Raw genomic sequence first — 27,904 nt, 5'->3', positions numbered from 1 at the left:
AGCTGACACGACGTCATCCCGCGCGCACTTGGGCCTCGGCTTTGTCCTGCTTGCCGATTTCGACGGAACTGGCATCGTGTCTGCTTTTCTAGTCGTAGACGCAACAACCCCCTCCCACAGCGGGTGCCATGGAAGGATCTCAACGTGAGGCAACCGCCTCTTCTGCCACGCCGCTTCTGGGCTCCTCGGCCACCCCATCCTTGGAACACTTCGCACCCGGCGATCCAGACAACCCGCGGAACTGGCCTTCGTGGAGGAAATGGCTGATGGTCGCCGTCATCACCCCGATAGACCTATCCGTCTCCTGGGGCGCCTCGGGCTTCTCGCCCGCCGCCGAGAGTTTCCGTAAGAGCTTCGGCGTGTCAGAGACGGTCGCCGTGTTGGGCTTGAGCCTGTACATCCTGGGCCTCGCGTTCGGGCCCATGTCGCTGGCGCCGCTGAGCGAGTTCTTCGGTCGCAGCGTCATCTACAAGGGCTCCTACGCCGTCTTTCTCGTCTTCCTTGCCGGCACCGCCCTCGTCCAGAGCCTGTTTGGGTTCATGGTGCTCCGCTTTCTGAGCGGTTTCTTCGCCGCCGTCACCATTGCCAACTTCGGCGGCTCCATTGCGGATATGTGGCAACACGACGACACGGGCGTGGCCATGTCCATCTACCTTTGGGCGGCGACCTGTGGCAGCCCCTCGGGCTACTTCGCCATGTCCTTCGTCGCCGAGTACCGCGGGTGGAGGGAGGTGTTCTGGGCGCTGTTAGGGACGTGTGGCGGGTTGTGGTTGATCATGGTGATCGCCCTCGACGAGACGAGACATACCACCATCCTGCGGAAGCGGGCGAGGGATGTGGCCAAGAAACAACGAAGAGACAATGACAATGATACTGGTTCAAGTTCGGCTACCGCCCCGGACGCCTTGAAACGCCGGAGCGCCGACGAGCTGTTCCGCATAGCCCTTACCAGACCGTTCCGGTTCTTGTTCACGGAAGCCATCGTGAGCCTGAACGCCTTGTACAACGGGTACTTGTACGGCCTCAGTTTCCTGTTCAACATCGCATTCAACCTGGTCTTTGGCGACAGGGGCCACGGACTTGGCAAGATAGGGGTCGGTTGCGCCTTTCTGGGCATTGCCATCGGCATCTCGGTCGGGCCCTTCACCAATATTTGGCAGGAGAGATACTACCGGAGACAACTGCTACTATCCAACGGCGCTGCCGTTCCCGAGGCGAGGCTGCACTTGGCAACATATGCGGCAGTCAGTAAGTGCCGGACCTCCTGCTGGTATAGGCGTCCTTATATGCACCCCCGACAGAAGCTAACCTGCCCATTCAAGTGTTTCCCCTTTCCATGTTCTTCTTCGCCTGGACAACATACGCAACCACCCCGGCTATCATACCGGTCATTGCCTCGGCGTTCTGGGGCTGGTCATTCTACACATTAATCCTCATGACCTTCCAATACACCGAGGACGCTTACAGGGTCAGTAGCGCGCGAATTATACGTGAGATGACGATATGGGAATTCTTGAACTGACACACTCGAACAGGTATACTCGGCCTCTGCTCTTGCCGGCATAGGGCTGATACGTAATCTCTTCGGCGCCGCATTCCCTCTGTTTGGGCGCAAGCTGTTCATATCGCTGGGCTACCAATGGGGTGCCAGTCTGCTGGCGCTGTTGGCGGTGGTGCTGATACCGATCCCCTTTGTGTTGGTACGGTATGGCCCGACTATACGAAAAAACAGCCCCTGGGCCAGCCAGCACCTGGAAAACGAGGAAAACGGGGACTAGGAAGCTACGTAGCACCGACTTGCCTAGCCGCGGTGGGCATAAAGTCAAGACAGTTGCCTATATCATGGGTGACCCTAGCATTCAACAGCTATCTATCGGCGCTCTATAGTTAAGGGAAATGACTAGGAATGTACATCCAGACATGCTGGGGTCCCTTTTGTAAGCGAGGTGCCATTGATTTATTTGCCTCGGTGAAAGCGTCTTTACACAATGTTCTTTAAATCTTGTCCAGCCAGAAACCGACGCAGATTGGACGCAATGAGCTCCTCGGCACCCTGAGGCCTACCGCCGGCCGCGTGGGGGCTGATGATGCAGTTGGGGGCCTTCCACAGCGTGGATGACTCGGGCAAGGGCTCCTTCTCAAATACATCCAGCGCCGCGCCGCCAATCTCCCCATCCTGAAGTGCGGCCACCAGCGCGTCCTCGTCTATCGCGGTGCCACGGCCAACGTTGACAACCCAGGCGTGGTTGGGCAACTGCTTGAGCCGTTCGGCGTTGAGCACGTGCCGGGTGCTGTCGGACCCGGGCAGGATCATGACCAGCGCGTCCGTCTGCGGCAGCAGCTCGGCCAGCTTGTCGTCTCCGTAGACCTCGATGCCGTCCCGAACGCCCGCCGTCCGGGCCACGCCGCGCACTGTGGCGCCCAGGCCCCGGAGGTGCGGGGTCAGGGTCTTGGCGATGTTGCCGTAGCCCCAGATCAGCACGTTGGCGTCGCGCAGGGTGGTGAACCTGTCCTTGGGGCGGTCCGGCTGGGGACCCCCAGGTGCTGTGGCCACTTGGAGGCGAGCTGATAGTCGCGCATCTCGTAGAAGCGGCGGGCGGCGTTCAGCAACAAAGCCAAGGCATGCTCGGCGACGGTGTGGTCGTGCAGACCGGACCCCGTCGTCACGAGTACCGAGCTCGAAAAGCCCGCAGCGAGCACATCGTTGGGGCCGGCGGCTAGCGATTGGATCCAGCGCAGCTTGGGCAGGCGCTTCGCGGCGTCAGACAGGTTCGCCGCCGTGTTGGTCCAGGTGACCAGAATCTCGGCGTCGGCATGCTCGTCGGGGATGGGCGCCGTCACGTCGTAGGGGTGCAGGGAGACGGAGAAGCCCTCGAGGCTCTTGGCGTCGAGCACGAGCGAGGTGGGGTAGAGGAGCTTCATGGCAGTCGCTATGGACGGAGACGGAGGCTGGAGATGTTTGGCTTGTAGCGAAATGCGTCTGGCTGCTGTCTGTTGCGGTGATGTTGCTGGAGACAGGCAGGGACCGGATCCGGCAGACGGCGGGCTTCTATAGGCCGTTGGCGGCCCCTCGGCGGGAAGAGCCGTTGGGTTGGACGAAGACATCGATGCGGGGGTGGTGGGTGGTGATGATGAGGGGGTGGGGTAGCTAGTGGCAGGTGGACTATCATCACCCCGAGCGAGCTGCGAACATCGGCGAGCTGCGAACATCGGCGGCGGCATTCTGCCCCCAATTGAATTGCCACCTCCTCCATCCCAGCCTTGTGTCTCACCGCATGATCTATTGTCGTGTGTCCGTTGGCTGACCCTGCCTGTGCGCAGAGGCCGGTGAGAGGCGGCTCTGCAGCTCTGCAGCTCTGCAGCTCTTGCCTTTGGAAGCCAAGCTCTCTCTCCCTTGCCGCTGCCGCTGACGCTGTCGCTGCCGCCTGTTGTCCTCGCTCACAAAAGGCTCGTACCTTCCACGTCTGCATCGGCGCTGAGAGCCGCTTTGACTTGTTCGGTGACTGCCTCTGTGCCTCGTAAATCGCTCCCGCTGCACTCACCATGCTTGCTACCTCTGAACCATCACATACTACCGAGCATTCCTAAAGCATCCCTTTGCTCTACCATGTCCGCCTACGCCCCCTCGCAAGATGCCTACCTGGAGCGCGACGATCGCGACGGCACCAGGACCGTCATGGCCGAGATGCCGGTAGTCTTGCCGAGCATCCCTAGAAAGACGAAGCAACAGACGCCGCAACAGGCCATCGACGAGTTCTGGGGCAAGTTCACCACCAAAGCACCAGGGAAAGGTATGCTGGTATCGTAGGTCGGCCCTGTAAGCCAGCGGAAACTGACGTTGCTCTGAGCCAGCGACCACCGTTATTCCCCAGAACCAATATGCGGAGCGGGCAGCCAAGCGTTCCCGCACCACCGCCACGGGCATCACTACCCAAGCGTCCTACGACGAGGCCGCAGCCGTCTGCCAGGCCAAAGTTGCCAAGATCGTCAAGGAGTGCCGCCGCGTGAACCAGAGATACCGAGATCCGCACTTCGATCTCGAGTTCGATCTGAAGTGGGGAAAACGCGACACGCTCGAGTCCCTCTGGAACTGTCGTGGGGAGACTCCAAGCTCCTCGTTCAAGCCCAAGAGCGTCAAGCGAGTCATCGACATCTTCGAGAACCCCAAGTTCTACATCGATGGTCCCACCGCCAACGACGTGCGCCAGGGCCGGGATGGCGACTGCTGGCTGCTCGCGGCGCTCTGCACCCTGAGCAACAAGTCGAGCCTCATCGAGCGGGTGTGCGTGGCGCGGGACGAGCTGGTCGGCGTCTACGGCTTCGTGTTCCACCGCGATGGTGAATGGATCTCGGAGATCATCGACGACAAGCTGTTCCTGACCAAGCCCGATTTCGACGAGAGCTTCCTCGAGCGGATACTCTGGGAAGACCGGGAACGTGTCAATTCCGAGGAGCAGTATCGAAAGGCCTATCAGAGCGGCTCGGGGGCTCTCTACTTTGCTCAATGCGAGCATGCCGATGAGACCTGGCTGCCGCTGCTGGAGAAGGCCTACGCCAAGGCTCACGGCGACTACGCTGCCATCGAGGGCGGCTTCACTGGCGAAGGTATCGAAGATCTCACCGGCGGTGTGACGTCGGAGATATACACCACCGATATACTCGACCGCGAGCACTTCTGGAAGGAGGAGCTCATGAAAGTGAATGACCAATTTCTCTTTGGATGCTCTACCGGAATGTGGGGCATTGGCTGGGGCGAGCGCAAAGGCATCGTCGAGCTTCACGCATATTCGGTCATGCGAGCCGTCGAGATAGACGGCCATCGGCTTGTCCTCCTAAAGAACCCCTGGGGAAAGGGGGAATGGAAGGGAGCTTGGAGTAAGATCTTAGCACCCCCGCTCACTACCCCGGCAATATGAGCTGAAATAATCTAGGTGACGGGTCCAAAGAATGGACTGCTGACTGGCTCCTGAAGCTCAACCACCGCTTTGGCGACGACGGGGCATTCTGGATCTCGTACGAGGACCTTCTCCGCAAATACCAAGCCTTCGACCGAACACGCCTTTTCGGGTCCGACTGGAAGGTCACGGCGATCTGGACAACCGTTCCTGTTCCCTGGACTCTGGACTACCACGACACGCAATTCGCATTCACCTTGGCCAAACCCGGCCCAGTCGTCATCGTCCTCTCCCAGCTAGACGACCGCTACTATCGCGGACTCGAAGGCCAATACCGGTTCGAGCTGAACTTCCGCGTGCACAAGGCCGGCCAGGAGGACTATGTCGTTCGCAGCATTAGCCCCTATTGCCAGAAGCGCAGCGTCAACGTCGAGCTCGAGCTCGAAGCCGGCGACTACACGGTGCTCATGAAGGTCAACGCGACGCGCAACATGTCGATACTGCCGATAGAGGAGATGGTACGCAGCTACGCGCGCGACCGCCGGGACAAGCTGGTGGCGGTGGGAATGTCGTACGACCTGGCGCACAGCAAGGGGCAGGTGTCCGAGACGGAGGAGGAGAAGCGGGCCCGCAAGGAGTTCGAGAGGCGCAAGAGGGACAAGGAAAAGAAGGAGTACAAGAAGAAGCTGATGAAGGAGAAGGAGCGGCGGCATTACTTCCAGGTCAAGGAGCAAGCGAAGCGGCGGGAGGGGCAGGCCAAGGCCAGGGCTAAAATGGAGCTGAAAAAGGCGCGGCGCGAGGAAAAGGCAAAGGTGAAAAAGGAAGCCAAGGCAGCAGAAAAGCAGAAGGCAGCCGCCGCGGGAGGAGATGCCGAGCCTCGAGGCGACTCTGGCAAGCTTGCTGACGAGTCCCCGAGAGGAAAACGAGTTCAGATCGTATCGCCCAAAGCTGGTGTCGAGCCCGATGATTTGAAGAACCCATCGTCAAAGGACTCGGAATCGGGAACCGAGACGGGAGCGAAGACTCCCACGTCTGGGTCCGATGACGCTGCGTCGGAAGCGTCGCTGACTCACGACACCCCAGGGCATATGCATGGCGACCCGCAACCATCACCAGTTGTCGCTGCACCATCCGAGACAAGTACGCAGGCTGTCAAAGCGGAAACCGAAACTGTAACTCGGCAGGAGCCCAGGACAGAGCCAGGGACTACGCAGCCACCAACTGCCCCGGATGCCGATCCTCAAGAGGAACGTCAGCCGGACTCGGGGCTTTCTACGACCGTCACTGACGAGACCCAAAATACGCAGAGTCGGCCGTCTATTGTCCAGGGAGGCGCTGGTGTTTGTGACGGGGGCTACTTGTAAAACCTGCGAGGCCAAGACCCGGGAGTCAGACAGCGAAGTATCTTCATCCGACGAGGACGAGGACGATGACGAGCCAGACGTCTCCTCCATATCTGACATCTCGGACCGCGAGCTCGAGATAGTAATGGAACGTAAGGCGAGTATGCCTACGCCGCCTCCCATCGTTCCCGCACCCATTCCACCGGTTGAGCCAGAAGACGAGTTCGAAAAGAACCCTTGGAATGCTGTGGCGACTATTGGCCTCCGCGTCTACTACAAGGTCGCGGAACAAGACCGAAGCAACGGAGTTGTCAAGCTCCGAGTGGTCCGACCGAACCCCTATGCCAACGGCAAACGTGACAACGCGGGCGACAAGAACATGGAGGGAGCAGACAACGAAGGCAACTGCGACAAGGACGAGAAAGAAGCGGGCAGCTCCACAGACTTGTCGGATAAGAACAACGACAGCAGCGACGACGACGAGAACGAAGAAGGGGAGACGCCGGACGAGAATAGCAAGAAAGAACAGGGGCTCGACGTCGACGACTCTTCGAAGGATGCTACTCTTATTGGCGATAGCGAGCGGCGGAAGAAGAGCATTGTCCCTGCCAACGACAAGAGTGCTTGACCGGTTCTGGATTGGCGTGTGGATGAACTCGCGGGGTCATACATTAGCCCTGTTCCTTTCCATCATGGGCATGGAAGAAGGGACAAGAATAGTAGTTTGAGTCTGGCACGAAGGCACACACGAAGGAGAAGTGTGGCTCGGGGATATGTTTTAGGCAGTATGGATATCAATCGACTCTCTCCTAGGATTTACTCTGACCATCAGGAATGGTTGCACAAGCCGAACGCCATGAAGCTAGACTGAATACATGGAAATTGGCAAAACTGCTTGTGTTCAAAGGAGCCTGAAGAAATTTGGCTGTGTGCACAGTGAAAGGAAGGGGTATCATGTCGTGCCAGTAAAGCAAGCATATCTAACGCCAACGCCAATGAGGGGGAAAGGAAAGACATCAGAATGAGTCCAGCAACGTTTGAACTTTTCCCTTTTCTGCCTTGTCAAGATCGCCCATCATGTCTGTGTCGGCCTCTTCATCTGTAGTATTTTGAGCGGGCAACTGCCCGACCCGACCAGCCACGCGCACGAGCAGAACGCGCATGCGCTCCAGCTCCTTCTCGAGCTCGCCGTTCCGTGTGACGAGGTTCTCCTGCACCTTCTTGCGGTGGGGATTTCCATCGTCTTCGGCGTCGGCATCCGTCAGGGCATGGCCACGAAAGGGCTGTAGTAGGTTCTGCATGGCGCGCAGACGCTCGACGCGCGCCCGTGTCTCGGCCCGCCGCACCGACAAGTTGCCGAGCGTCGACTGCAGGTTGGCGTAGTGGGCGGCCTCGGCGGGGCGCGACTGGGACTCTTGGGCGTCGATCTGGTCCCAGGTGAGGGGGAGAGCGGCGATGGTGGAATCGGAAGCTGCGAAAGAGGGGTGGGCGTAAGCAGGAAGAAGGGTGGCGAGAGAGGACGAGGGTTGTCACGAATGCATACTGAAGTCTGCGCCTTGCCTAAACTCATCCCCCTTCTGTGCGGGTTCCCCGTGCTCGTTGCCGTCCTGGTCTTGGGCGTCGCCGCCACGGCCATCCTTGTTGAGGTCGAGGAAGAGCTGGTCGATCTGCTCGGCGACGTGGCGCGTGGCCTGCGGGGCGTAGACGCGGCGTACGTGCTGCTGCAGGGCGTGGTTCAGTCGGTACAGGGCATCGTCGACGGCTTTCTCGGTGACCACTGCAGCCGCGCGTTGGTCGACGTCATTCTCGACGTCCTCTAGGATGTGGTGGTTGCGCCAGGCGGCCGAGGGCGCGAGGTTCTGCGAGAGTCGGAGTGTTTGCGCGGTGAGGAAGGCGGATTTGTGGGCGAGGATGGTGGGAGGCGCCATGGCTTCGGGGCGGTTGGCGTGTATAGTCAGTCGGCTGGTGTGTCCGTCTACAAGGACAGAATCGAGAGATGATCGATTGAGCCGTCCAAAGACGCGCCGGTGGCCGGGCACAACCAGCCAATCCCACTCTACGCGTCGCACCCCGCGCTGGGAAAATCGCGGGGCAGCGGGGCAGGGGAGAAAGTGTCGGGCTTCGTTCGGCGTGACGATTCGGATTACTACTAGTACTACTACTACTACCTTCATCATACCCCAGACCACCAGTACGTCTCCTTGACCGCGAAGGACCCCGTCAGCGCCTTCGCCTTGGTGACCTCGCTGCTATCGCTCACAATCACCTCATACTCGCCCTGCTCCACGCACCACTGATCGCGGTCCTCGTCCCAGTAGCTCGCCGCGTACCGGGCGTCCATGTCCACCGTCGCCGTCTTGCTCTCCCCCGGCGCCAGCTCCACCTTGGTGAAGCCCTTCATTTCCTTGACCGGACGGTTGACTTTGGCCTTCTGCTTCGGCGCCACGTACACCTGCGCCACCTCGGCGCCCTTGAGCTCGCCCGTGTTCTTGATGGTCACCGAAACGGCCAGCTTCTTGCCCTCCTCCTTCTCCGTGACTGAAAGGTCCGAGAAGGCAAACGTCGTGTAGCTGAGGCCGTGCCCGAAGGGGAAGAGGACGGGGCGCTCCACGGACTCGTAGTAGCGGTAGCCGACGTAGCTGCAGCAGTGGTTAGCATGAGTCAGGCAGGAGAAGGGCCGGGGACGGCGCAGGTTTCTTCTTACATGTCCTCTCCGTAGAGAACACGGCCGCCCTCGGTACGGTAGTTGAGGTAGGCCGGGTTGTCCTGCACGCGAACAGGGAAGCTCAAACTGAGCTTGCCCGAGGGGGTTGACGTCGCCAAACAGGACGTCGGCGATGGTGTTGCCCGTCTCGTTGCCGCCGTACCAGGCCTGGATGACGGAACTGACGTCGCCGATCCACGGCATCTCGACGGGCGTGCCCGACTGCATGACGACGGCCGTGTTGGGGTTGGCCTTGGCGACCGCCGCGATCAGCTCGTCCACGCCGGGCGGCAGCTTCATGTCGGCACGGTCGTGGCCCTCGGTCTCCCAGTCGGCGTTCAGCCCGGCGCATACGATGACCTGGTCGGCGTCCTTGGCCATCTCCGCCGCACGCGCCATCTCGGCTTGCGGGTCGATCACCCTGCACCCACCCAGCCGGATGGCGCCGCCCCGCATCAGCACCGTCTCGCCCTGCAGCGTCGACGTGGGCGTGGACCCGAACTCGAGCCGGAAGTGGTACGTCTGCCCTTTCTGCATCCGGCACGAGCCCCGTTCCTCGATGGTGCCGGCGCCGAAGAAGGCGTCGCCCAGCGTCTGCTTGTCGGCGTTGTTGATGACGAGCTCGTCGTTCACGTAAAGCTTGCCGCTGCCGCAGACCACCAGCCCCAACTCGAAGGTGCAGTCTTCCTCGGCCACCAGGGAGCCCTCGAGCGTGGCATAGAACAGGTCCGACTCGAGGCCCGGGTGGTGGAAGTCGACGAGGAACGTATCCGTCTTGACGAGCTCGAGCTCGTAGAAGGGCTGGCGGTCGCCGACGTCGGGTGCCTCGTTGTACATGCGCATCGTCATGCCCTGCGCGCCGCTCTTGGACGTCACCGAGTACCCGAGTGCCGGCAGCATCTTGTGCGAGTACTGACCGATGGCGTACTCGGGCGTCGAGTCGAGCTTGGCCGAGATGCCGTCGAAGGGGGTGACGGCGTAGTAGCTTGCGAGGGAGGCAGAGCCGCCACCGTGGTACGTGGCCGTCTTGGCGTTGGGTCCGATGACAACGGTCTACTGGGAGAGACCTGGTTAACATGCCTCATCGGGAAGAACGCAAGGGCTGTGGGGGAGGGGAGAAGAGGGCTGGTTGGGCATCGTCACCTTTTTGTCCTTCTTGAGCGGCAGGACATTTCTGTCGTTCTTGAGCAAAACAATTCCCTCGTTTCCTACGCGTCGTAGGAGAGCAGCAGTCTCGGGGGTGTCGATGGTGTCTTCCGGTGCGTTCTCCGGGATGCCGTTGGCATAGCTCCGCTTCACGAACTCCAGCACTGTCCTCGCACGCTGGTCGATCAAGTGCTCCCCGACCTTCCCCGTGGAGGCGTTGAACTTGAGCATCTCGGCACGGAACCTCGATGGGCCAGGCTACAAGCAGGGTTTTCCTTCCATGTTAGCTTCCACCGCCCTCGGAACGCGAGCCGGATCAAGCATGCGACATGGCGCCACTTACCATCTCCAGATCAAGACCAGCCAGTGCACTCTCGGTCGTCGAGTAGGTGCCCCACCAATCCGACATGACCAGTCCGTCAAACCCCCACTCGCGCCTCAGCATCTTGTCGAGCAGCTTCTCGCTCTCGCTGCAGTACGTGCCGTTGACACCGTTATAGCCCGTCATGAAGGCTGCGGGCTTGGCGTCGCGGACTGCCAGCTGGAAGGGGAGAGCGTAGATCTCGCGCAGGGCGCGCTCCGTGATGATGGCGTGCACAGCATTGCGCTTGTGCTCGTGGTCGTTGCATACAAAGTGCTTGATTGTGGCCAGGATCCCCTCGGACTGGATGCCCTTCACCAGCGCTGCGGCGCCCAGGCCGGCCAGGACCGGGTCCTCGCTGATGGACTCAAAACCGCGGCCGCCCAGAGGCGAGCGCTGCATGTTGATCGTGGGCCCCAGGATGACATGGGCCCCTTTCGCCCGGGCCTCTTGGCCCATCAGCTTTCCGCACTCTTCCAGCAGTTCCTGATTACTGCCATTCACACATCGCCCGTCAGTATCTTGCAACTCCCGGGGTAACAGTGGCTTTGTTCACTCACAAGGTGGCCCCTAGACCCGTGCCGCAAGGGAAACACGCAGCCTTGACGCCGTTGAAGAACTTGGTCCCCCGCACACCATTTGGGCCATCGCTGGTCCTCACTGAAGGTATGCCGTGCTGAGGGAAGGCTTTCGTGTGCCACATGTCGATGCCTATAGAAGTGAAACTCGGTTCTCGTGAGCATTCGGGTCATATCTCGGAACTGCACAGTCGACTTACCGGAAAGCAGGTCGACCTTGTCTGACAAGGTGAGCTTCTTCAGAAGCTCCTCCACGTTGATGTCCGCCATGATGAGGGGTAAGTTAGATCAATGTCCACGGGGGCTACAGGGAGAGGCGGTGCAGAGGAGATGAAGAGAAAACCATAATAGACACAGGGGGCCAAGTGAGTAGATATAATAGCTAGCTAGCAATTCTCCAGCGGGATCCGGTCGGGTACCGGTGGGATGACATGGCCAGTAGGATGTTGTCCTGCTCCATGCAGCGTAGACATGCCATGCAATGGCGACAGGAGCGGAAGCGAGCAGTCAAACAAAGTATCGGTGATGGGCTTGGGCCCCCATCCATCCAAAAAGACCGGTTAATGCGGCCGTCGTCCCATGCAGGAAGCTCTACATCCCCCCGGCGGCCCGGGGTCGGCGCCACGATTTAGCCGATATATAGCCTCCTTGAGCCGATGTATAACCTTGGGACCCAGTCCGCCAGTCCTGTTGGTCTGAGCCAAGTGGATCGTCGGTGGGAAGATGACTACCTACATGGCTGCGCTGGGATACGATTTGCGCGCAGAGACAGAACAGAACCGGTTTGTTGACTTGGCCAGTTTGCTTTGCCATCAGCTCCAATGCGAGCAGCCCCCGCGGACTGACGGTCCGCGGGGCCTTGTCCCTTATCGGGGTGGAGAAGGGGACTGCCGCCAGGCGCTTTACTGCCGAGGTTTTGCCTACCGAGTAGTACGAGGTGTCTTGTGTGCAACTGTGTAATAGTAAGTAACTATGTAATAGCGCGAGAGGGGCGCCGAGCATGGTCCCCAATCCCCCTCCCGCCTCCTCGTACATGTCTTGACCCCCCCAATCCCCCTCATCCCAGCCCCTCATCTTATCACATTCGTGTCTCGACAGCTTTTCTTGTCATCAGTGGCTCTACGTCTACCGAATTGCCACCGAGTTACATGGTATAGCGGAACTAAGAGACTGGTGTTAGCGTGGTTTGCCAAGGGACGGATACATAGAACCGGGCCCAGGCTCACATAGATGTTCTCGAAGTCAGTCGCGTCTTGTTCTCCGAGCTGCTTGCCGCGCTCGACACGCTCCTCCTCCGAGATGCCCAATTCTTCCAGCCGCTGTGCGCGGCGCTTGTTCCGCATGACCAACAGGACGCGCCAACCCAGAATAAGCAGAAACTCCAGCCCGAAACAAACACCACAGGCCGTTGTACCGGGCACGTACCGGGGCTATTGCCAGGGGAGCGCGGCCAGTCAGTCCTCGTCTCGTAATTCCGAGCCGGGAACATAAAGTGGTGGGCAACTTACCGCATCTTTGGCGAGGAAGATCTGAGATCCGACCATGTTTCCAACACAGTAGCCGACGAATGTGAAGGACGAGGTGAGAGTCCGCTTCGTGCGGCCGGCGATGTTGGAAGGGATCAAAGTCCAGGCCAAGAACATGCCAATGACGAACGGCACGGTCATGAAGTACCTGTACGGATAGCATCAGTCTCATCATCACTCGAACAAACCCATGTGCGAAGGGGAGACACTCACCCTCCCCACTTGGTCCACTTATGCTGTGGTTCGTTGGGGAGAAGCGCCATGACGAGAAAGCCCACGAACGGCGGGATAACGGAGAACATCATGAAGTACCTGCATCTGTCAGTGTGGCTGCTGCTTGTGGGCGGAAGCGTTCGCACATGAACTCACATGCGCCGGTTCTGCTTCCTGCTGGTCACAAGGCCGATGAGGATGAACCATAGAACGGAGAAGACACTTCGTGGGATATCTAGGAGGATGACCTGAAGGTTTGCTGCTTCATATTAGCTCACTGTGCCAAGGTACAGAAGCGCGTATGGCCCAGACTCACTGAAGCCAAAGCTCGTGTTCATGATCGAGCTGAAGGTGGTGAGCCCGCCATTTGGGACAGACGAGAGAAAGGCGTTGAGCCCCCGCGAACCAGAAGGTCGGGTCGGCGAGGCACTCGCGCGCCTGCTTCCACTTCCAGCGCTTGATGCCCGTCTGGTCGTGGCCTGTGTTGTTGGCCCGGATGCGCGCGTTGGCAATTTGTTTCTCGCGGGGCGACAGCCAACGGACCTCGGAGGGGGTGCCTAGCAACAGCAAGCACAGGCAGCCCACGGCGATGGTCAAGGTGCCCAGGAAGTAACTCATGTAGCGCCAGACCTGCCGCTCCGGGTGCTGGTGCTGGATGGTGCCGATGCCGTACAGGATCAAGTGGGCGACGACGCCAAAGCCGGCGTTGGCGGACTGAAAGACCAGCGACCGGGACGCGTGCTCGCGGGTCGTGTACCAGCTGCCTATGACTAGGATGAACCCCGGCGAGATGCAGCACTTCGAGTGAGGCCAACAGTCAGCAAGCCTAGGTCCGGAATAGAGAGCTCCTTTCTTACCTCAAAGACACCCTGGAGGGCTCTTAAGACGATCAGGTGAGTGAAGTTCTGGGTAAAACCAATACAGAGTACTACAACGCCCCAGCAAATCATGTAGCATGATAGTGTCCGTCCCATCTTGTAACGCTGCAGGATAATGTTGGACGGAAACTCGAATACCATATAGGTGACATAGAAGATAGTCGTGAGCCATGAGTCTAGCATCGTGAGTTAGTTCCTGGCACGCAAGAGGAATTGACAAAGACCCCCAAAAACTCACACTGTTGGCCGATGAGTCCAGTGTCCTAAGGCGTTGAGTCAGCAATCGCTCGCCCATCAAGTCGAAACCAGCCCTGCAGAAACATACCTCGCGCAGTCCAAACGTGGCCTGGGTGCCGATGGACGTCTTATCTGTCTGCTGGATGCCGTAGCAGAGCCACATCAATGGGAGGAGGTACTTGTCAATCTTCCTCTTCAGCTTTTTGTACTCATCCTCGGAGTAGTCCTCGTGAACTGTGAAGGCGGCATGTTATATTAGGATGGGCAAAGGCGAGCGGGTCATCTCAAGACTTTACACAAACCATTTTGGACCTCGCCACTGTTAACACTGGCCTTATCGCTGGGACCTGCTTCGGTTTTCTTCTCGGGGCTAACTTCGGAGAGTTTGACATCCTCCGGGGTAGATTTCAATTCCACGGGAAGCGTGGTGATTTCCGAGGTAGTCGACATGGCTCAGTTGTCCAAAACTTAATCCTATATATATCCAGAGCGGAATCTTGATTGAGATGGGAACTCGATCAGAACTCGAGAAACCATCAGCACTTATATCACCAGGGGCAGAGCCACCCTCCGATAAACCTCTTGGTATGGTGTATGCCAAGAACGTCTCCAAGCTCGAGATAGATAACGCAGCTAAGTACTACCCCAACATCTGCGGGGGTATAATAATAATAATAATGATATATGTCAATTTATTATCTAAGAACTAAGGCCTAAGCTTTATATAGATGTTATCTCCGTACTAGCTATTATAATATATTAGTATAACACCCTTTTTAGATTAGCTTAACGCCCTTTAATATATTTATTAAAGCTTAAGCCCTTTAAGCCTCTTTTATTAACCTCTATTACTTTAAAAATATTATATAAGCTATAAATATATTAATTAAATTTTTTTATTAAAGTTATTTATTATTTATTAATTTATTTATAACACTTTATAATATTAAATAAAAAAGAAATAAAAAGGGAGGTTTATAAATTATTAAATATAATAAAAGGCTTAATATAACTTCTTTAAATTAATAAATATAATAAAGGGTATTATTAAGACTATTATTATTAAAGAAAGTTAAATATAATAGAATTAAGGTTTTAATATATAAGCTCTAGAACTAGTCTAGAGCTATAAGAGTATATAAGTAGCTTAAATGTTATTTTTATAAAGCTTCTTCTCTTTATTTTAAAATATATAATATTTAACTACCCTATAATAATATTCTTAAAGTATACTTATTATATATTTTAAGGGTATTTTTTAAAGATTTCCCGAAAAGAGGTCGGGTTATTTAAAAAGTATATTTATAATAGATTAATAATAAATTTTAAATACTTTAATATAAGAAATATTAAGAAGAATTAACGTTGATCCTGTTATATTATTAAATATATTAATAAATCAAATACACGAAATATAAAAGTATATTATAAACTTAATAATATAATAAATTATAAGTAATAGTTAATACTTTAATTTATAAAACTTTATAATAAAATTAATATAAGCGATTTAAATTTAAAGAGCTTTAATACTTTAATAAACTCTTTAATAAAAGATATTATTTCTTATTATAATTATATATAAAGTAATAAGGGAAGTTTAATTATAAATACCTTAACCCCCTTTAATATAAGTAACTCTTTAACATAATAATTTTATTTTTTAAACGCTTTTTATAAATTAAAGGTTACTTAATAATAAGCCTTTAAATTAATTAATTAAATTTAATAATATAAAAAAGATATTCCTTACTTAAAAGGTCTTTATTATTTAAAAACTTAATAATTATAAAGAATAAATTATAAAGGTTGGAATAAAAGGTAAAATTAAAATAAATTATATTTATTAATAATTAATTAATAAAGTATAACTTATACCTTTTAATTCCTTAAAAAGAGATTTATATATAAATCTATTAATTAAGAGGAAAGAAAGAAGGAATTAAACTAATCTCTTAATTAAAAGTGAGGGTAAGCTCCTTAACTAACTTGTTAGTAATAATAAATAGGACTAGGGTTATTTAACTTATTATTATTATTTTATTATATTTATTAATAAATTTAAAAAGTAGTTTTATATTAAATACTATTTTTTATTTAATGTTACTTAATACCTATATTAATCTATATATAAAGTATTATTTATATTATCTATTATATTATTTAATTTACTAATATTACTAACTCCTAACCTTTTTATTTCTAATAATATTATATAATATATAAAACTTTTAAAATCTCTATTACTATTATTTATATATTCTTTATTAACTTTAAAATGTTTTTTTTAATTTATAACATTTTTAATAACGTTATTAAAATATTTCTATTAATTATTAAAATACTTTTTTAATCCATTAATATTAATTTATTAAAGTTTCTTAACATCTTTTATATAGATATTAATTATAATTCTTACTTTATTAATACTATTTATATATACTTTTATAAATAAAAGATCTTTTAATTTCTAACTTAAATATCGTTATTTAAATGTTAAAGAGTTTTTAAAACTTATAAAGATAATTAAGTAATTATAAATTAATAATAATTAATCTTTTTTATAGCTTTTTAATAATTAATTAAATAATAATGATAATTTAAAGGACGTTAAATATTTTATTTATTTTAATTACTTAATTTTATATATATAATTAAATATTTTATTAAATAGTTTCTAATTTTTAATATTTAATAAATATTTATTAATTATAACCTTTTAAGATTATTATCCTTTAATTAAATCCATTGTTATTTTAATATATTTATTTATTAAAATAATTCTATTATTTTATTATAACTTCTTAAATTCTTTATTAATTAGAATTATTTTATTTATAAATATATAGTTTAGTTTCGTAATTTATATTCTATATTTTATTTTAATTATTAAAATATTTTATAGTTTTTTAACTTTTAACTGGAATATTTTAATATTAAAGTTAATTTTATTATCATTAAAAGTTATTTAAACTTTATTTATCATTAAATCGCCTATATTAAATATAATATAAGCTTTTTAAAATATTTCGAATCTTTTTTATAACTAATACTTATAATTTATAGGATATCCTACCGATTTAAATGAAATATAAAATATAAATTATAAAAATAAACTACTTATTTATAAATGAAGTAATTGTAATTTATAAAGAATTTAATAAGTTATAATTAATTATTCAGCTAATTCCTTTATTTAAATAAAATAAAATAATAATTAATTTAATTAAACGATAATAATCTTAAAAGGTTATAATTAATAAATATTTATTAAATATCGAAAATCCGAGATTATTAAATAAAATATTTAATAGAATATATAAAACTAACTAATTAAAGTAAGTATAATAATTTAATTATAATATTATAATTAATTTTGTTTAATCTCTTCTATAATTTTATCAATTAATACTAAAATAAATAATAGAAAGATATTAATTTAAAGGAAAGTTAAAATTAATAATAAAGGTTATTTCTTTTAAAAATAAGGGTGAAATGTTTTATTAAAATAATTAAATAAATTTAAGAATTATTAAAGAAATCGAGTTTGTAAATAAATACATTAATATATTTTAAAACAATTAATAATTTAAATTATTATTATAAAAGCCTTTTAAAAGGTTTATTAAGAAGATAATACCTTTTATAAAGCTTTAAATAAACTTTATCTTTAATAATAAATTAAAAAGGGTAATAATTTATATTATACTGTTTTTAATTATAATTATTATAAATTTTATTATTAAATTAACGTTTTATTTTAAATACTTTTATATAAATTAGATATTTATAAATGTTTATTTTATAATATTAATATTTAAAATTATATTAAAAGATTTAAGAAATTTATAATTAAAGAATTATTAATATAGCGTTAATTTAATTATTTTATTATAAATATTATTTATGTTTTATTATAAATTAAGAAATATATTAATTTATTTAGTATTAAAATAAACGAAATTATAATAATAAATAGCGATTTCAATATTTTAATTCTTCTTTTTAAAAAGATTATTAATTTAAAGATCTTAAACGATAATTATTATTTAATAAATATTAAATATTTTCTAAATACCTCTTTAAAAGGTATTTATAAACTTATAATTTTATTTAAATATAATTCCTTAAAGGATTCCTTAATTAATTAATATTAATTAAATTATAAAAATACTAACTTATTCTTTAATATTATATCGCTTATTATTAAGGAGTAATATAATTCTTTTAATATAAAATAAAAGATTATTATTTATTTATTAATAATAATATTTAATGTGGTAAGGATATAATTATATTATAAAAGAAAAAAAGAAAAAACGAAACCTAGTTTTATTTAATATAGGATTAGTTTTAATAATATATTAATATAAAGCTAATATATATAGATAACCTTTAAAAGTCCCCTTTAATAGGTATTATTAAATTACCTGTAATGTAAAAAAAGTTTATTAACATTAATAAATTATAATTTATTTTTATATTTATTAAATTATATAATTATAAAATTATTATATTATTTATATTTATATTATAAGATTATTATATTATAATAAATTTATATTATATTTTATTTGTTTTTATTTATATTATATTTCTATATTATATACCCTATATCTATTTAATTATCCGGTTTTAAATATTTATAACATTTTCCTTATTTATATTTAAATAATTATAAAGTATCGTTATTGAGATTAAAATTGAGAATATTTTATTAAATTAAATATTTATAAAGACGTTTATATCTTTATTTTAATTAATTATTATAATCGAGTAATAATAATATTAAAATAGGTTTAATATTTAATTCTATATTATTTATGATAATAAGAATTTTTTTTTTAAATCGACTTTTATATAACTTTTTTAATTTAATAAATCGTCCCCTTTACCTTATTTAATATTTTTTAATTAATTCTTTTAAATTATTAAAAATACTTTCTTTTATTATATATTTTATTTATAAATATAACTTTCTTATTTAATAAAGTATTAAGAGTTATCTTTAAATTTATTTAATTTATAATATAAAATAGTTTTAATTATATAATATAATAATTTAGTATTTTAATTAACTTTAATAAATTTTAAAAGAAAGCTTCGTTTATTAAATAAATTATTATTATTAAAATTAAATATTAAATATTTAATAAAAATTATAGGGTAAATTTAAATATAATTAAAAAACTTTAATTTATAAATGAACTTTCTAATTTATTTAAAAACTTTTTATAAATTAGAAAATTATTATAAATATTTATATAATAACTTATTAAGTAAATAATAAATATAATATAACTTTAAATATATTTTATCTCATTTCTTAAACTCGATTATTTAATAATAAAAGTTATAACGATATTATATTATAATTATTATATAATGATTTTAATTTCTTAATTCTTTTATTTAATAAGGTTCTTTATTTATAAATATTAAACTATTGTTATTGAAAGGTATATATTAAATAATTTCTATATACTTTTTTAAAATTTTAAAATAAACTTTTTATTATAATTAAAAACGATACTTCTTAATATTCTTTAATTATTAAAAAATATATATAAATTAAGTAATATATCTAATCTTTAATTATATATTCCACGTCAAAAAAATTATTATTTATTTAAATATTTAATATAAAACGATAAAAATATAATTATGATAAGTAAAATAATTTTCACCTTTTCTTTTTTATAATATATTATTAAAATCGGTTTATAAAAAATTAAAAATAAAATCGATTATAATGTTTTTTATAAATAGAAAATCTTTATTTTTAATTAATTATCAATTGTTAATTTTCGATTATTAATTAATTATATTAAATCGATATATAAAAAATAAATATAATATTTCTGTATTAAATATTTCTTTCCTTTAATTAAAAATCCTTTACATATATTTAAAATATATCTTATTCTTTAATAATAATAATAATTATATAAAATAATTAATTATTATTAGTTAAAATAATTAATATAATAAAGGAAACGTTTATAAATTTTAAAAGGATAATTAATATAAAAGAAATTAATCGAAATTTATTTATTATTTATATTATGATATACCTAGTAAGGTATTTATTAACGTAGTAGTATTAAGATAGAGAAGGAAAGTCTCTTTAGTAAGTAGTAGGAGTAGGGACGTTAGTAAATAGAGTCTTATTAATACTACTATACTATATTATCTTCCTATTTAGGAAGTGTGGGTCCTGTGCTAGTTAATACCTTTAGTAGGTATTATTATATCGTTTTTAAAATCTTTAATAATTTATTATTAATAGTAATTATTTTTATATTCTTAAATTATTTTATTATAAAATTAACTATTTAAGAATATTCTTTTTATAAAATATATATTATATTTAATATATTAAATATTATGTAATATAATTAATTTATTAAAATATTTGTTAATACTTTCTTTAATTTTAAATTAATTTAATATATTTAGGATAAAAGTAGTTTTCTTTAATAATATAATAAACTTATATATTATATTATAAAAAATTAAATTGAAGTATTAATTAAATAGGTATTTAATTAATTTATATTATTTAGATTAAAAAAAGTTTAATTATATATACCTTTAATAACGTTATAATGTATTAAAAATATAATTAATAAATTATTTAATTATAATATAATTTATATTTTCTTTATAATTTAAATAATATAAATTATTTTTAATTTTTATGAGTTATAATTAATTTTAAATTATAAAAATAATTAATTAATATATAGAATAAGTTAAACTTTATTTAAAGGGATAAATAATTTAAATAGTTATTTTTAATTTCTTTTAATATAAAATATTATTATATTAAATCTGTATTTGATTAAAATACTAATTTAAATAAATAGAATTTTAATAAAATCGAAATAGTTTAAAGTTATATTATTATAAATTATTGTTTATAAAAGTTTAAAAGATACCTTTTTAAATATTATAAATTTATAATATATTAAAAAATAATAAATATATTATTTATTTAAATTTTTATTAATAATTTATACTTTTTTTAATTTTTTTATTAATAATATAATTTTCTATTTTTATAATAATTAAATTAATTAAATAAAGAATAGGATTAAATAGTAAACAAATTATTTAACTTTAATATATTATTTTAAAGTTTTAAAGTTATTAAAGAATAATAATTTATAAAATATTATAAATTAATTCTTAATTCTTATAAAGTTAAGAGTATTAATATAATAATTTAGTAATTTAATAAAAAGAAATTTAAAAATCAATTTAATTAAAAATATAAAAATATTTCTAAAATTAAAAAGGCAAAAGATAATTTTTAAATATTAAAGGTATTGTTTTTATATTTTTAAAAAGATAATGATATTATTAATAAAAGTATAATAAAAGGTTTTATATTTTTTTAAAGTTTATTTATAAAGCCTTGAATATATATTAAACTATTTTAAAGTTTTATTATCATAACTCTTAAGTTTTTTATCCTTTAATAATTAATTATTAGAAATTAATTTCGGAATTTTTTATATATTAAAAATTAATAAGAAAAGTTAATTATATTAGTAATTATAATAAAATATTTCTTATATAGACTTTAAAATAATATTTATTAAAGGGATTTATTAAAGGTAGTCTATATATACTAACCTTATACTAATATATTATTAAAGCTAATTTTATATTAAGTAGAATTAACTGTCCTTCTCTTCCTCTCTATTTTATAATATAACTATATTTTACCACTTACCAGGTTTAGAAATTAATCTAACTAATTTAATCTTAATCACTTGTTAGTTTAACTAAATTAGTTAGTAGACTGATTAAAGTTAGTTGAAATTAAGTTAGTAACTAATTTAATTAAATTAATTTAGTTACTTAAGTAACTTTAATCACCTTAGTCTTTAGTTACTAATTAATTAGTCGACTAATTAGTTAGTTTTTAGTTATTTATATTGAAAATATTATATTTAATAACCTTTATTTATATATTAATTTATAGTACTTTATCTTAAGTTATAAGTATTATATAATTAATTTAAGCTAATATATTATTATTTATATTCTATTCTTTAAGTTTTAAAAAGTATATTTTTAAAAATATAATATATAATATATTTAATAAAATATATATTTAATAAGTTATTAAATTATAATTATAAAAGATTATTATTTAAATATAATTTATAAATAGCTCTATAAAAGTTAAATAATTTATTTAATTATAATTAAATATTAAAACTTTTCTTCTTAAATTTCTTAATCTTAAAAGTTAGAAACTTTAAACTTAATTATATAATATCTTTATAAATAAAATAGCTATTTACTTAATATTTAGAGTATTATTATAAAGAAATATTCCTTTAATATATTTTATTAATAGCTCTTTAATAGTTTAATTATTTATATATTAATAACTTAAATATAAGATTTAATAAAGTAAGATGTACTCTAAATATATATTAAATAGCTATAATACTACCTACTTTAATACTTAAAAGGTTTAAGATTTAAAAATATTTAACTTTTAGAAATCTAATTGGAGCTTAAAGAAACTTTTAAGAGAAAAGATTTATAAAGTTGAATTTAAATAAGTATGAAAATATATAATAATTATTTAGAAGTATATTATGATAAAGTAGAATATATTCTAAATATATATTAAATAATTATACTATTATCTTATTTAATAATAAAAATACTTAAGATTTAAGAATATTTAACTTTTAGAAATTTAATTAGAGCTTAAAGTAACTTTAAAGAGAAAAGATTTGAAAAATTAAGTTTAATTAATTATAAAATATATATATTAATAACTAAAATTTATATTCTAATAAAGTAAAATATATTTTAAATATATATCAAATAATTATATACTTATTTAATTTATTAGTTATAGTATTTAAGATTTAAGAATATTTAACTTTTAGAAATTTAATTAAAGCTTAATATAACTTTTAAAAAGAAAATATTTATAAAATTAAATTTAAAATATTTATAAATTAAAATATTAATAATTTAATTATATAATATAAGTTTAAAAAATATATTTTAACTTTATATTATTATATTATATCTGTAATTATTATATTATATAGAGTATATAAATGTTATAAACTTTTATTAATTTTATAAATACTTTAAACTTATATATTTTAATATATATAAGAGTTAAAATTATAAAATAAATAGCTTTAAATAGCTCTTTTAAATCTTAATTTTATTAATTAAGTAACTAAAAAGTAACTAATTTAGTCGATTAAAACTTAAGCCCTTAGTCTTAGTCTTAGTTAGTAGACTAACTAAAGTCAGTAGAAATTAGTTAGTAACTAATTTAGTCTAACTAATTTAATTAGTTAACTAACTTTAATCTGACTTTAGTCACTAACTAAACTTAGTCATTAGTCTTAATCATTAGTCTTAGTTATTTTTTAACAAGCCTGCCGCGGTATAAAAATTTTTATTAACTTTAGTAAATTATTTTTTATTTTTATATCTATTTAATTATATAATTATATAATTATTTTATAATTTATATCTATATTATACGAATACTATATTATAATAAATTTATATTATATCTTATTTATTCTTATCTATATCATATCTATTTATTATATACTTTATATCTATTTAATTATCCGGTTTCAAATATTTATACGGTTTTCTTTATCCTCGTTTAAGTAGTTGCGGAGTATTATTATCGGGATTAGGATTAAAAACGTTTTATTAATCGGGTATTTATAAGCACGTCCGTGTTTTCGTTTAAGTTAATCGTTATAATTAAGTAATAGTAATATTAAGATAGGTTTAATACCCGGTTCTATATTATTTATAATAATAAGAGTTAATATCTTTTAAGTTAACTTTTATATAACTTTTTTAATTTAATAGGTCGTCCTCTTTACTTTATTTAATACTCTTTAATTAACTCTTTTAAGTTATTAAGAGTATCTTCTTTTCGTTATATATTTTATTTATAAGTATAACCTTTTTATTTAATAAGGTATTTAAAGCTGTCTTTAGATTTATTTAATTTATAGTATAAAATAGTTTTAATTATATAGCGAGGTATTTTAGTATTTTAATTAGCTTTAATAGGTCCTAGAGGAAGGCCTCTTCTATTAAATAAATTATCGTTATTAAAATTAAGTATTAAATATTTAATGAAAATTATAAAGTAAATTTAAATATAATTAAAAAGATTTAATCTATAAGCGAGCTTTTTAATTTATTTAAAGACTTTTTATAAACCGAAATATTATTATAAATATTTATAAGATAGATTATTAGATAAATAATAGTTATAATATAACTTTAAGTATGCTTTATCTCCTTCTTTAAACTCGATTATTTAATAATGAAAGTTATAACGATATTTAATTATAGTTATTATATAATTGATTATAAATTATATATTTTTATAAATATATTCCCTTAAATAATATATATTAGAAAAGGATTTATTAATAACGATAATGTTAATAATAATATTGAATAGATTAAGTAATTTAAATTTAAAGATTTATTTATAAAGTATAAAATTAATAAATCGTTAATATATATTATTAAAGTTTTATTATAAAAATATTAAGACGTCTAACTAGTTTTTATTGAAATATATAAAATAATAAAATAAATATAGCGATTTTAACTTTTTAATTCTTTTTATTTAAAAGGCTATTTATTTATAAATATTAGGTTAATATTATTAAAAGGTATATATTAAATAATTTTTATATACCTTTTTAAAAAATTTAAAGTAAATTTCCTATTACGATCGGAAATAATACCTTTTAATATTCCTTAATTATTAAGAAGTATTTATAAACTAAGTAATATTCCCTAATCTTTAATTATATATTTAATATTATTAAGAGGTAATATTATTCGTTTAAATATTTAATATAAAATAGTAAAAATATAGTTGTAATAATTCAAGTAATCCTTACCTTTTAAGTATTATAGCGTACCGTTAAAGTTAATTTATAAAAAAGTTAAGGATAAAATCGATTATAATATTCTTTATAAATAAAGGGTCTTTATTTCTAATTAATTAATAATTACTAATTTTCGGTTATCGATTAATTATATTAAATTAGTATCCAGGATAATAAATATAATACTTTTTTATTAAGTATTTCTTTCTTTTAATTAAAAATCCTTTAAATATATTTAAAGTATATTTAACTCTTTAATAATAACGATCGTCGTATATTATTATAAAGAATTTATAATTAAAACTATATAAAACGGCTAATTATCATTAATTAAGATAGTTAATATAATAAAAGAGGTATTTACGAATCTCGAAAGGATAACCGCTATAAAAGAAATTAATTAAAGCTTATTTATTATTTATATTATTTTTAAGATCCTTAATAATTTATTATTAATAATAGTTATCCTTATAGCTTTAGATTATTTGGTTACGAAATTATTCGTCTAAAAGTACTTTTACTTTTATAATATATATATCGTACTCGATATATTAAACGTCATTTAAAGTAACTAATTTATTAAAATATTTAACGGTATTATCTTTAATTTTAAATCGGCTTAATATATCTAAGATGAAATTAAATTTTTTAATAATATAATAAACCTATATATTATACTAGAAGAGATAAATTAAAAGTATTAATTAGACAGGTATTTAATCGATCTATATTATTTATATTAAAAAAGGTTTAATTATATATTTTTTTAATAACGTTATAATTTATTACAAATATAACTAGTAAGTTATTTAATTATAATATAATTCGTATTTTCTTTATAATTTAGATAATATAAGTAATTTTATTTTTAAGGTAAGGAATTAAAGGGTAAAATTCTTTATCTTTCGGTTATAATTATTATAATTAAATAAGTTAATTTAAAGCTTTTAAATAATAATAATATTATATTTTAAATTTTAAGGTCCTAAAATAACGGTATTGTTATTATATTTTTAAATTTCTTTATATTATATTATATATTATCTCTTTGATTAAAAGTTAGAAATAATAAAGCTAATTGTTTCTTTATTACTTTTTTCTTAAATCTATTTTTACCTTTTAGAGGAGGATATATACTTTTTAATAAAGGATATATATTATTTTTTTAATATTAATTTTAAATCGGTTCTAATTATAATTTATTTATATAATACTACGTAAATAATTATTAGTATATTTAGTTCGGAATTAAGGATATAAATCTTAATTCTTTTTTTTAAGCATTATAATAAATACTTTAAAGGCGGTAATATTATACAATTTATTATTTAAGCCGTTATTTATTTAAGGGAAAGGTTGGGGGTTTTTTAAAGGATATTATAATATTAGCATATCCTTTCATTAATAAAGAATTTATTTTATTATTGGGTATAAAGTGGTTATAAAGAAAAGGGTAGTAAGTTTTAAAAGTTTATATTGACTTAGTTAATAATAAAGCTGGTATTAAAGTCGGTTCTTTTAATTAAATTATGAATTATAAATTTATATCTTTTAAAGTTTTTTAAAGAGGTTAGGAAAGGTTTAAAAATCGATTCGGTTATCTTTATTAAGGGTTTATAAACTTTCTTAATAATTTAAGAAGTTAATAAGGTATTAAAGGGGTTATTAATTATTTTTAAATTATATTACTTTATTATTTCTATATAATTTTAAGTACTTTAAAGTATTTAAATAAAGGTTTAAGGGATTAATTACTTAAAGGTAGTTAGTATTAAGTTCTTTAGTTATTATATAGTAACTAAGTTTAAAATAAGTCGTTTTAGGGTAATTTATAAAGTTATCTTTTAAGTAATTGGTATTAATATAGCCGGTTTTAAGGTAATCGGTATTAATATAATTAGCTTTAAAGTAGTTAATATTAATGTAACTAGCTTTAAGGTAATTAAAGTAATAAGCTTTAAGGTACTTAGTATAGATATTATAATAGGTATTATAGTCAGTACTAGTACCGGTATAGTTAACGATACTAGAGGGTAGTATAATAACTTTATTAGGGTTAGTAGTATAGGTAGTTTTTATATAATAGGGGTAAGGGTTATTAGAAGTGATAGTTCTAATGTATCTAGTTAATAGATTTCTTTATTTTTTAATACTTTTTAAACCCTTTAATATTCTTATTTTTAATATTTATACTTTAGGTATCAAATTAAGTATTAGTAACGGTAATTAATATATTTAAAAGAATTATAAATAGTATAGATAGGATATTTTTATATATTATAAAGATTAGAATAGAAATTATAGATATTATAAAAAATAATATATTAGATAATAATATAATTATATTTCTAATATTAAAGGTATTATTTAATTTTATAAGCTTTATTATAGTATTTAATAGTATAGATTTTATTAAATTATATATATTTAGTTATAATTAATTTATTTATTAGTTTTAAGTAATTAAATTCTATTATTATAGAGTTAATACATTTATTTATCCTTTTTTTTCTAAGTTAGTCTATATATAAAATCGTGTTATTTTCGATTTTATTAACGTTATATACCTTAAGTTATTATATTATCTCTAATAATTAGTTTAAGTTAAATATAATTTTAAGGATAGTATAAATAATAACGTTATATATAAACTTTATTATTTTTTACATTTTCTTTAATATACTTTATTTATTAATTAGTATATTTAATTAGAGTTTTAACTTAGGTAACGAAGGTAGTATATATTTAAATATCTTTAGATTTAAAGAAAAATAATGATTTTAACTTAGATGCCCGCGTAGGGTTTCGGGGGAGTGTTATTAATTATTATAACTTTTATTAAGAGTTCCTTTAATAGGGGCTTTATAGTAATTTTATTAATAACTTAGTTAATATAGTTAATAAGGGCCTTTATATCTTTAGTTAAATTATTTTATAATTAAGATTTAATAACTTTGTTATTATTATTAAAAGAGTTATATAATTTAATGATAATTTCCCTTTTATATAAGGGAATAAGGTATTTTTAATAGGTGACCTTTATAATAGAGGTTTTAGGTTTAAATAGCTCTAGTAACTAAGGGTAGCTTAGT

General features: G+C 37.6%; 6 protein-coding genes across 6 annotated transcripts; 2 read left to right on the top strand and 4 right to left on the bottom strand.

The window, feature by feature from the left end:
- Positions 1 to 128: 128 nt before the first annotated feature.
- On the top strand, positions 129 to 1,778 carry PG998_004671 (uncharacterized protein; the record flags this gene model as incomplete). Its single annotated transcript, XM_066871489.1, has 3 exons — positions 129 to 1,248; positions 1,323 to 1,468; positions 1,536 to 1,778. The coding sequence occupies 3 exons, from the start codon at positions 129 to 131 to the stop codon at positions 1,776 to 1,778; spliced, it is 1,509 nt and encodes a 502-aa protein (XP_066731586.1).
- A 203-nt stretch (positions 1,779 to 1,981) lies between these two features.
- On the bottom strand, positions 1,982 to 2,922 carry PG998_004670 (uncharacterized protein; the record flags this gene model as incomplete). Its single annotated transcript, XM_066871488.1, has 2 exons — positions 1,982 to 2,507; positions 2,612 to 2,922. The coding sequence occupies 2 exons, from the start codon at positions 2,920 to 2,922 to the stop codon at positions 1,982 to 1,984; spliced, it is 837 nt and encodes a 278-aa protein (XP_066731585.1).
- A 685-nt stretch (positions 2,923 to 3,607) lies between these two features.
- PG998_004669 (calpain-8) lies at positions 3,608 to 6,866 on the top strand (the record flags this gene model as incomplete). The annotated part of the gene is made up of 4 exons (XM_066871487.1): positions 3,608 to 3,791; positions 3,853 to 4,875; positions 4,932 to 6,233; positions 6,289 to 6,866. 4 exons carry the CDS (start codon positions 3,608 to 3,610, stop codon positions 6,864 to 6,866), a joined length of 3,087 nt encoding a protein of 1,028 aa, XP_066731584.1.
- Positions 6,867 to 7,254: 388 nt separating this feature from the next.
- PG998_004668 (uncharacterized protein) lies at positions 7,255 to 8,166 on the bottom strand (the record flags this gene model as incomplete). Its single annotated transcript, XM_066871486.1, has 2 exons — positions 7,255 to 7,709; positions 7,782 to 8,166. 2 exons carry the CDS (start codon positions 8,164 to 8,166, stop codon positions 7,255 to 7,257), a joined length of 840 nt encoding a protein of 279 aa, XP_066731583.1.
- A 245-nt stretch (positions 8,167 to 8,411) lies between these two features.
- PG998_004667 (beta-glucosidase protein) lies at positions 8,412 to 11,297 on the bottom strand (the record flags this gene model as incomplete). Its single annotated transcript, XM_066871485.1, has 5 exons — positions 8,412 to 9,995; positions 10,086 to 10,346; positions 10,432 to 10,942; positions 11,010 to 11,160; positions 11,228 to 11,297. The coding sequence occupies 5 exons, from the start codon at positions 11,295 to 11,297 to the stop codon at positions 8,412 to 8,414; spliced, it is 2,577 nt and encodes an 858-aa protein (XP_066731582.1).
- An 874-nt stretch (positions 11,298 to 12,171) lies between these two features.
- Positions 12,172 to 14,331, bottom strand: PG998_004666 (major facilitator superfamily transporter; the record flags this gene model as incomplete). The annotated part of the gene is made up of 11 exons (XM_066871484.1): positions 12,172 to 12,189; positions 12,254 to 12,457; positions 12,536 to 12,701; positions 12,767 to 12,865; positions 12,923 to 13,025; positions 13,083 to 13,111; positions 13,173 to 13,564; positions 13,624 to 13,820; positions 13,883 to 13,907; positions 13,970 to 14,115; positions 14,184 to 14,331. The coding sequence occupies 11 exons, from the start codon at positions 14,329 to 14,331 to the stop codon at positions 12,172 to 12,174; spliced, it is 1,527 nt and encodes a 508-aa protein (XP_066731581.1).
- Positions 14,332 to 27,904: the final 13,573 nt, after the last annotated feature.

Source organism: Apiospora kogelbergensis (genome assembly GCF_038363985.1).
Source record: "Apiospora kogelbergensis strain CBS 113332 chromosome Unknown utg000003l_segment0_segment0, whole genome shotgun sequence".
NCBI lineage: Eukaryota > Fungi > Ascomycota > Sordariomycetes > Amphisphaeriales > Apiosporaceae > Apiospora > Apiospora kogelbergensis.
The sequence above is the reverse complement of the archived record's forward strand: the minus strand, read 5'-3'. Positions and strand labels throughout refer to the sequence as shown.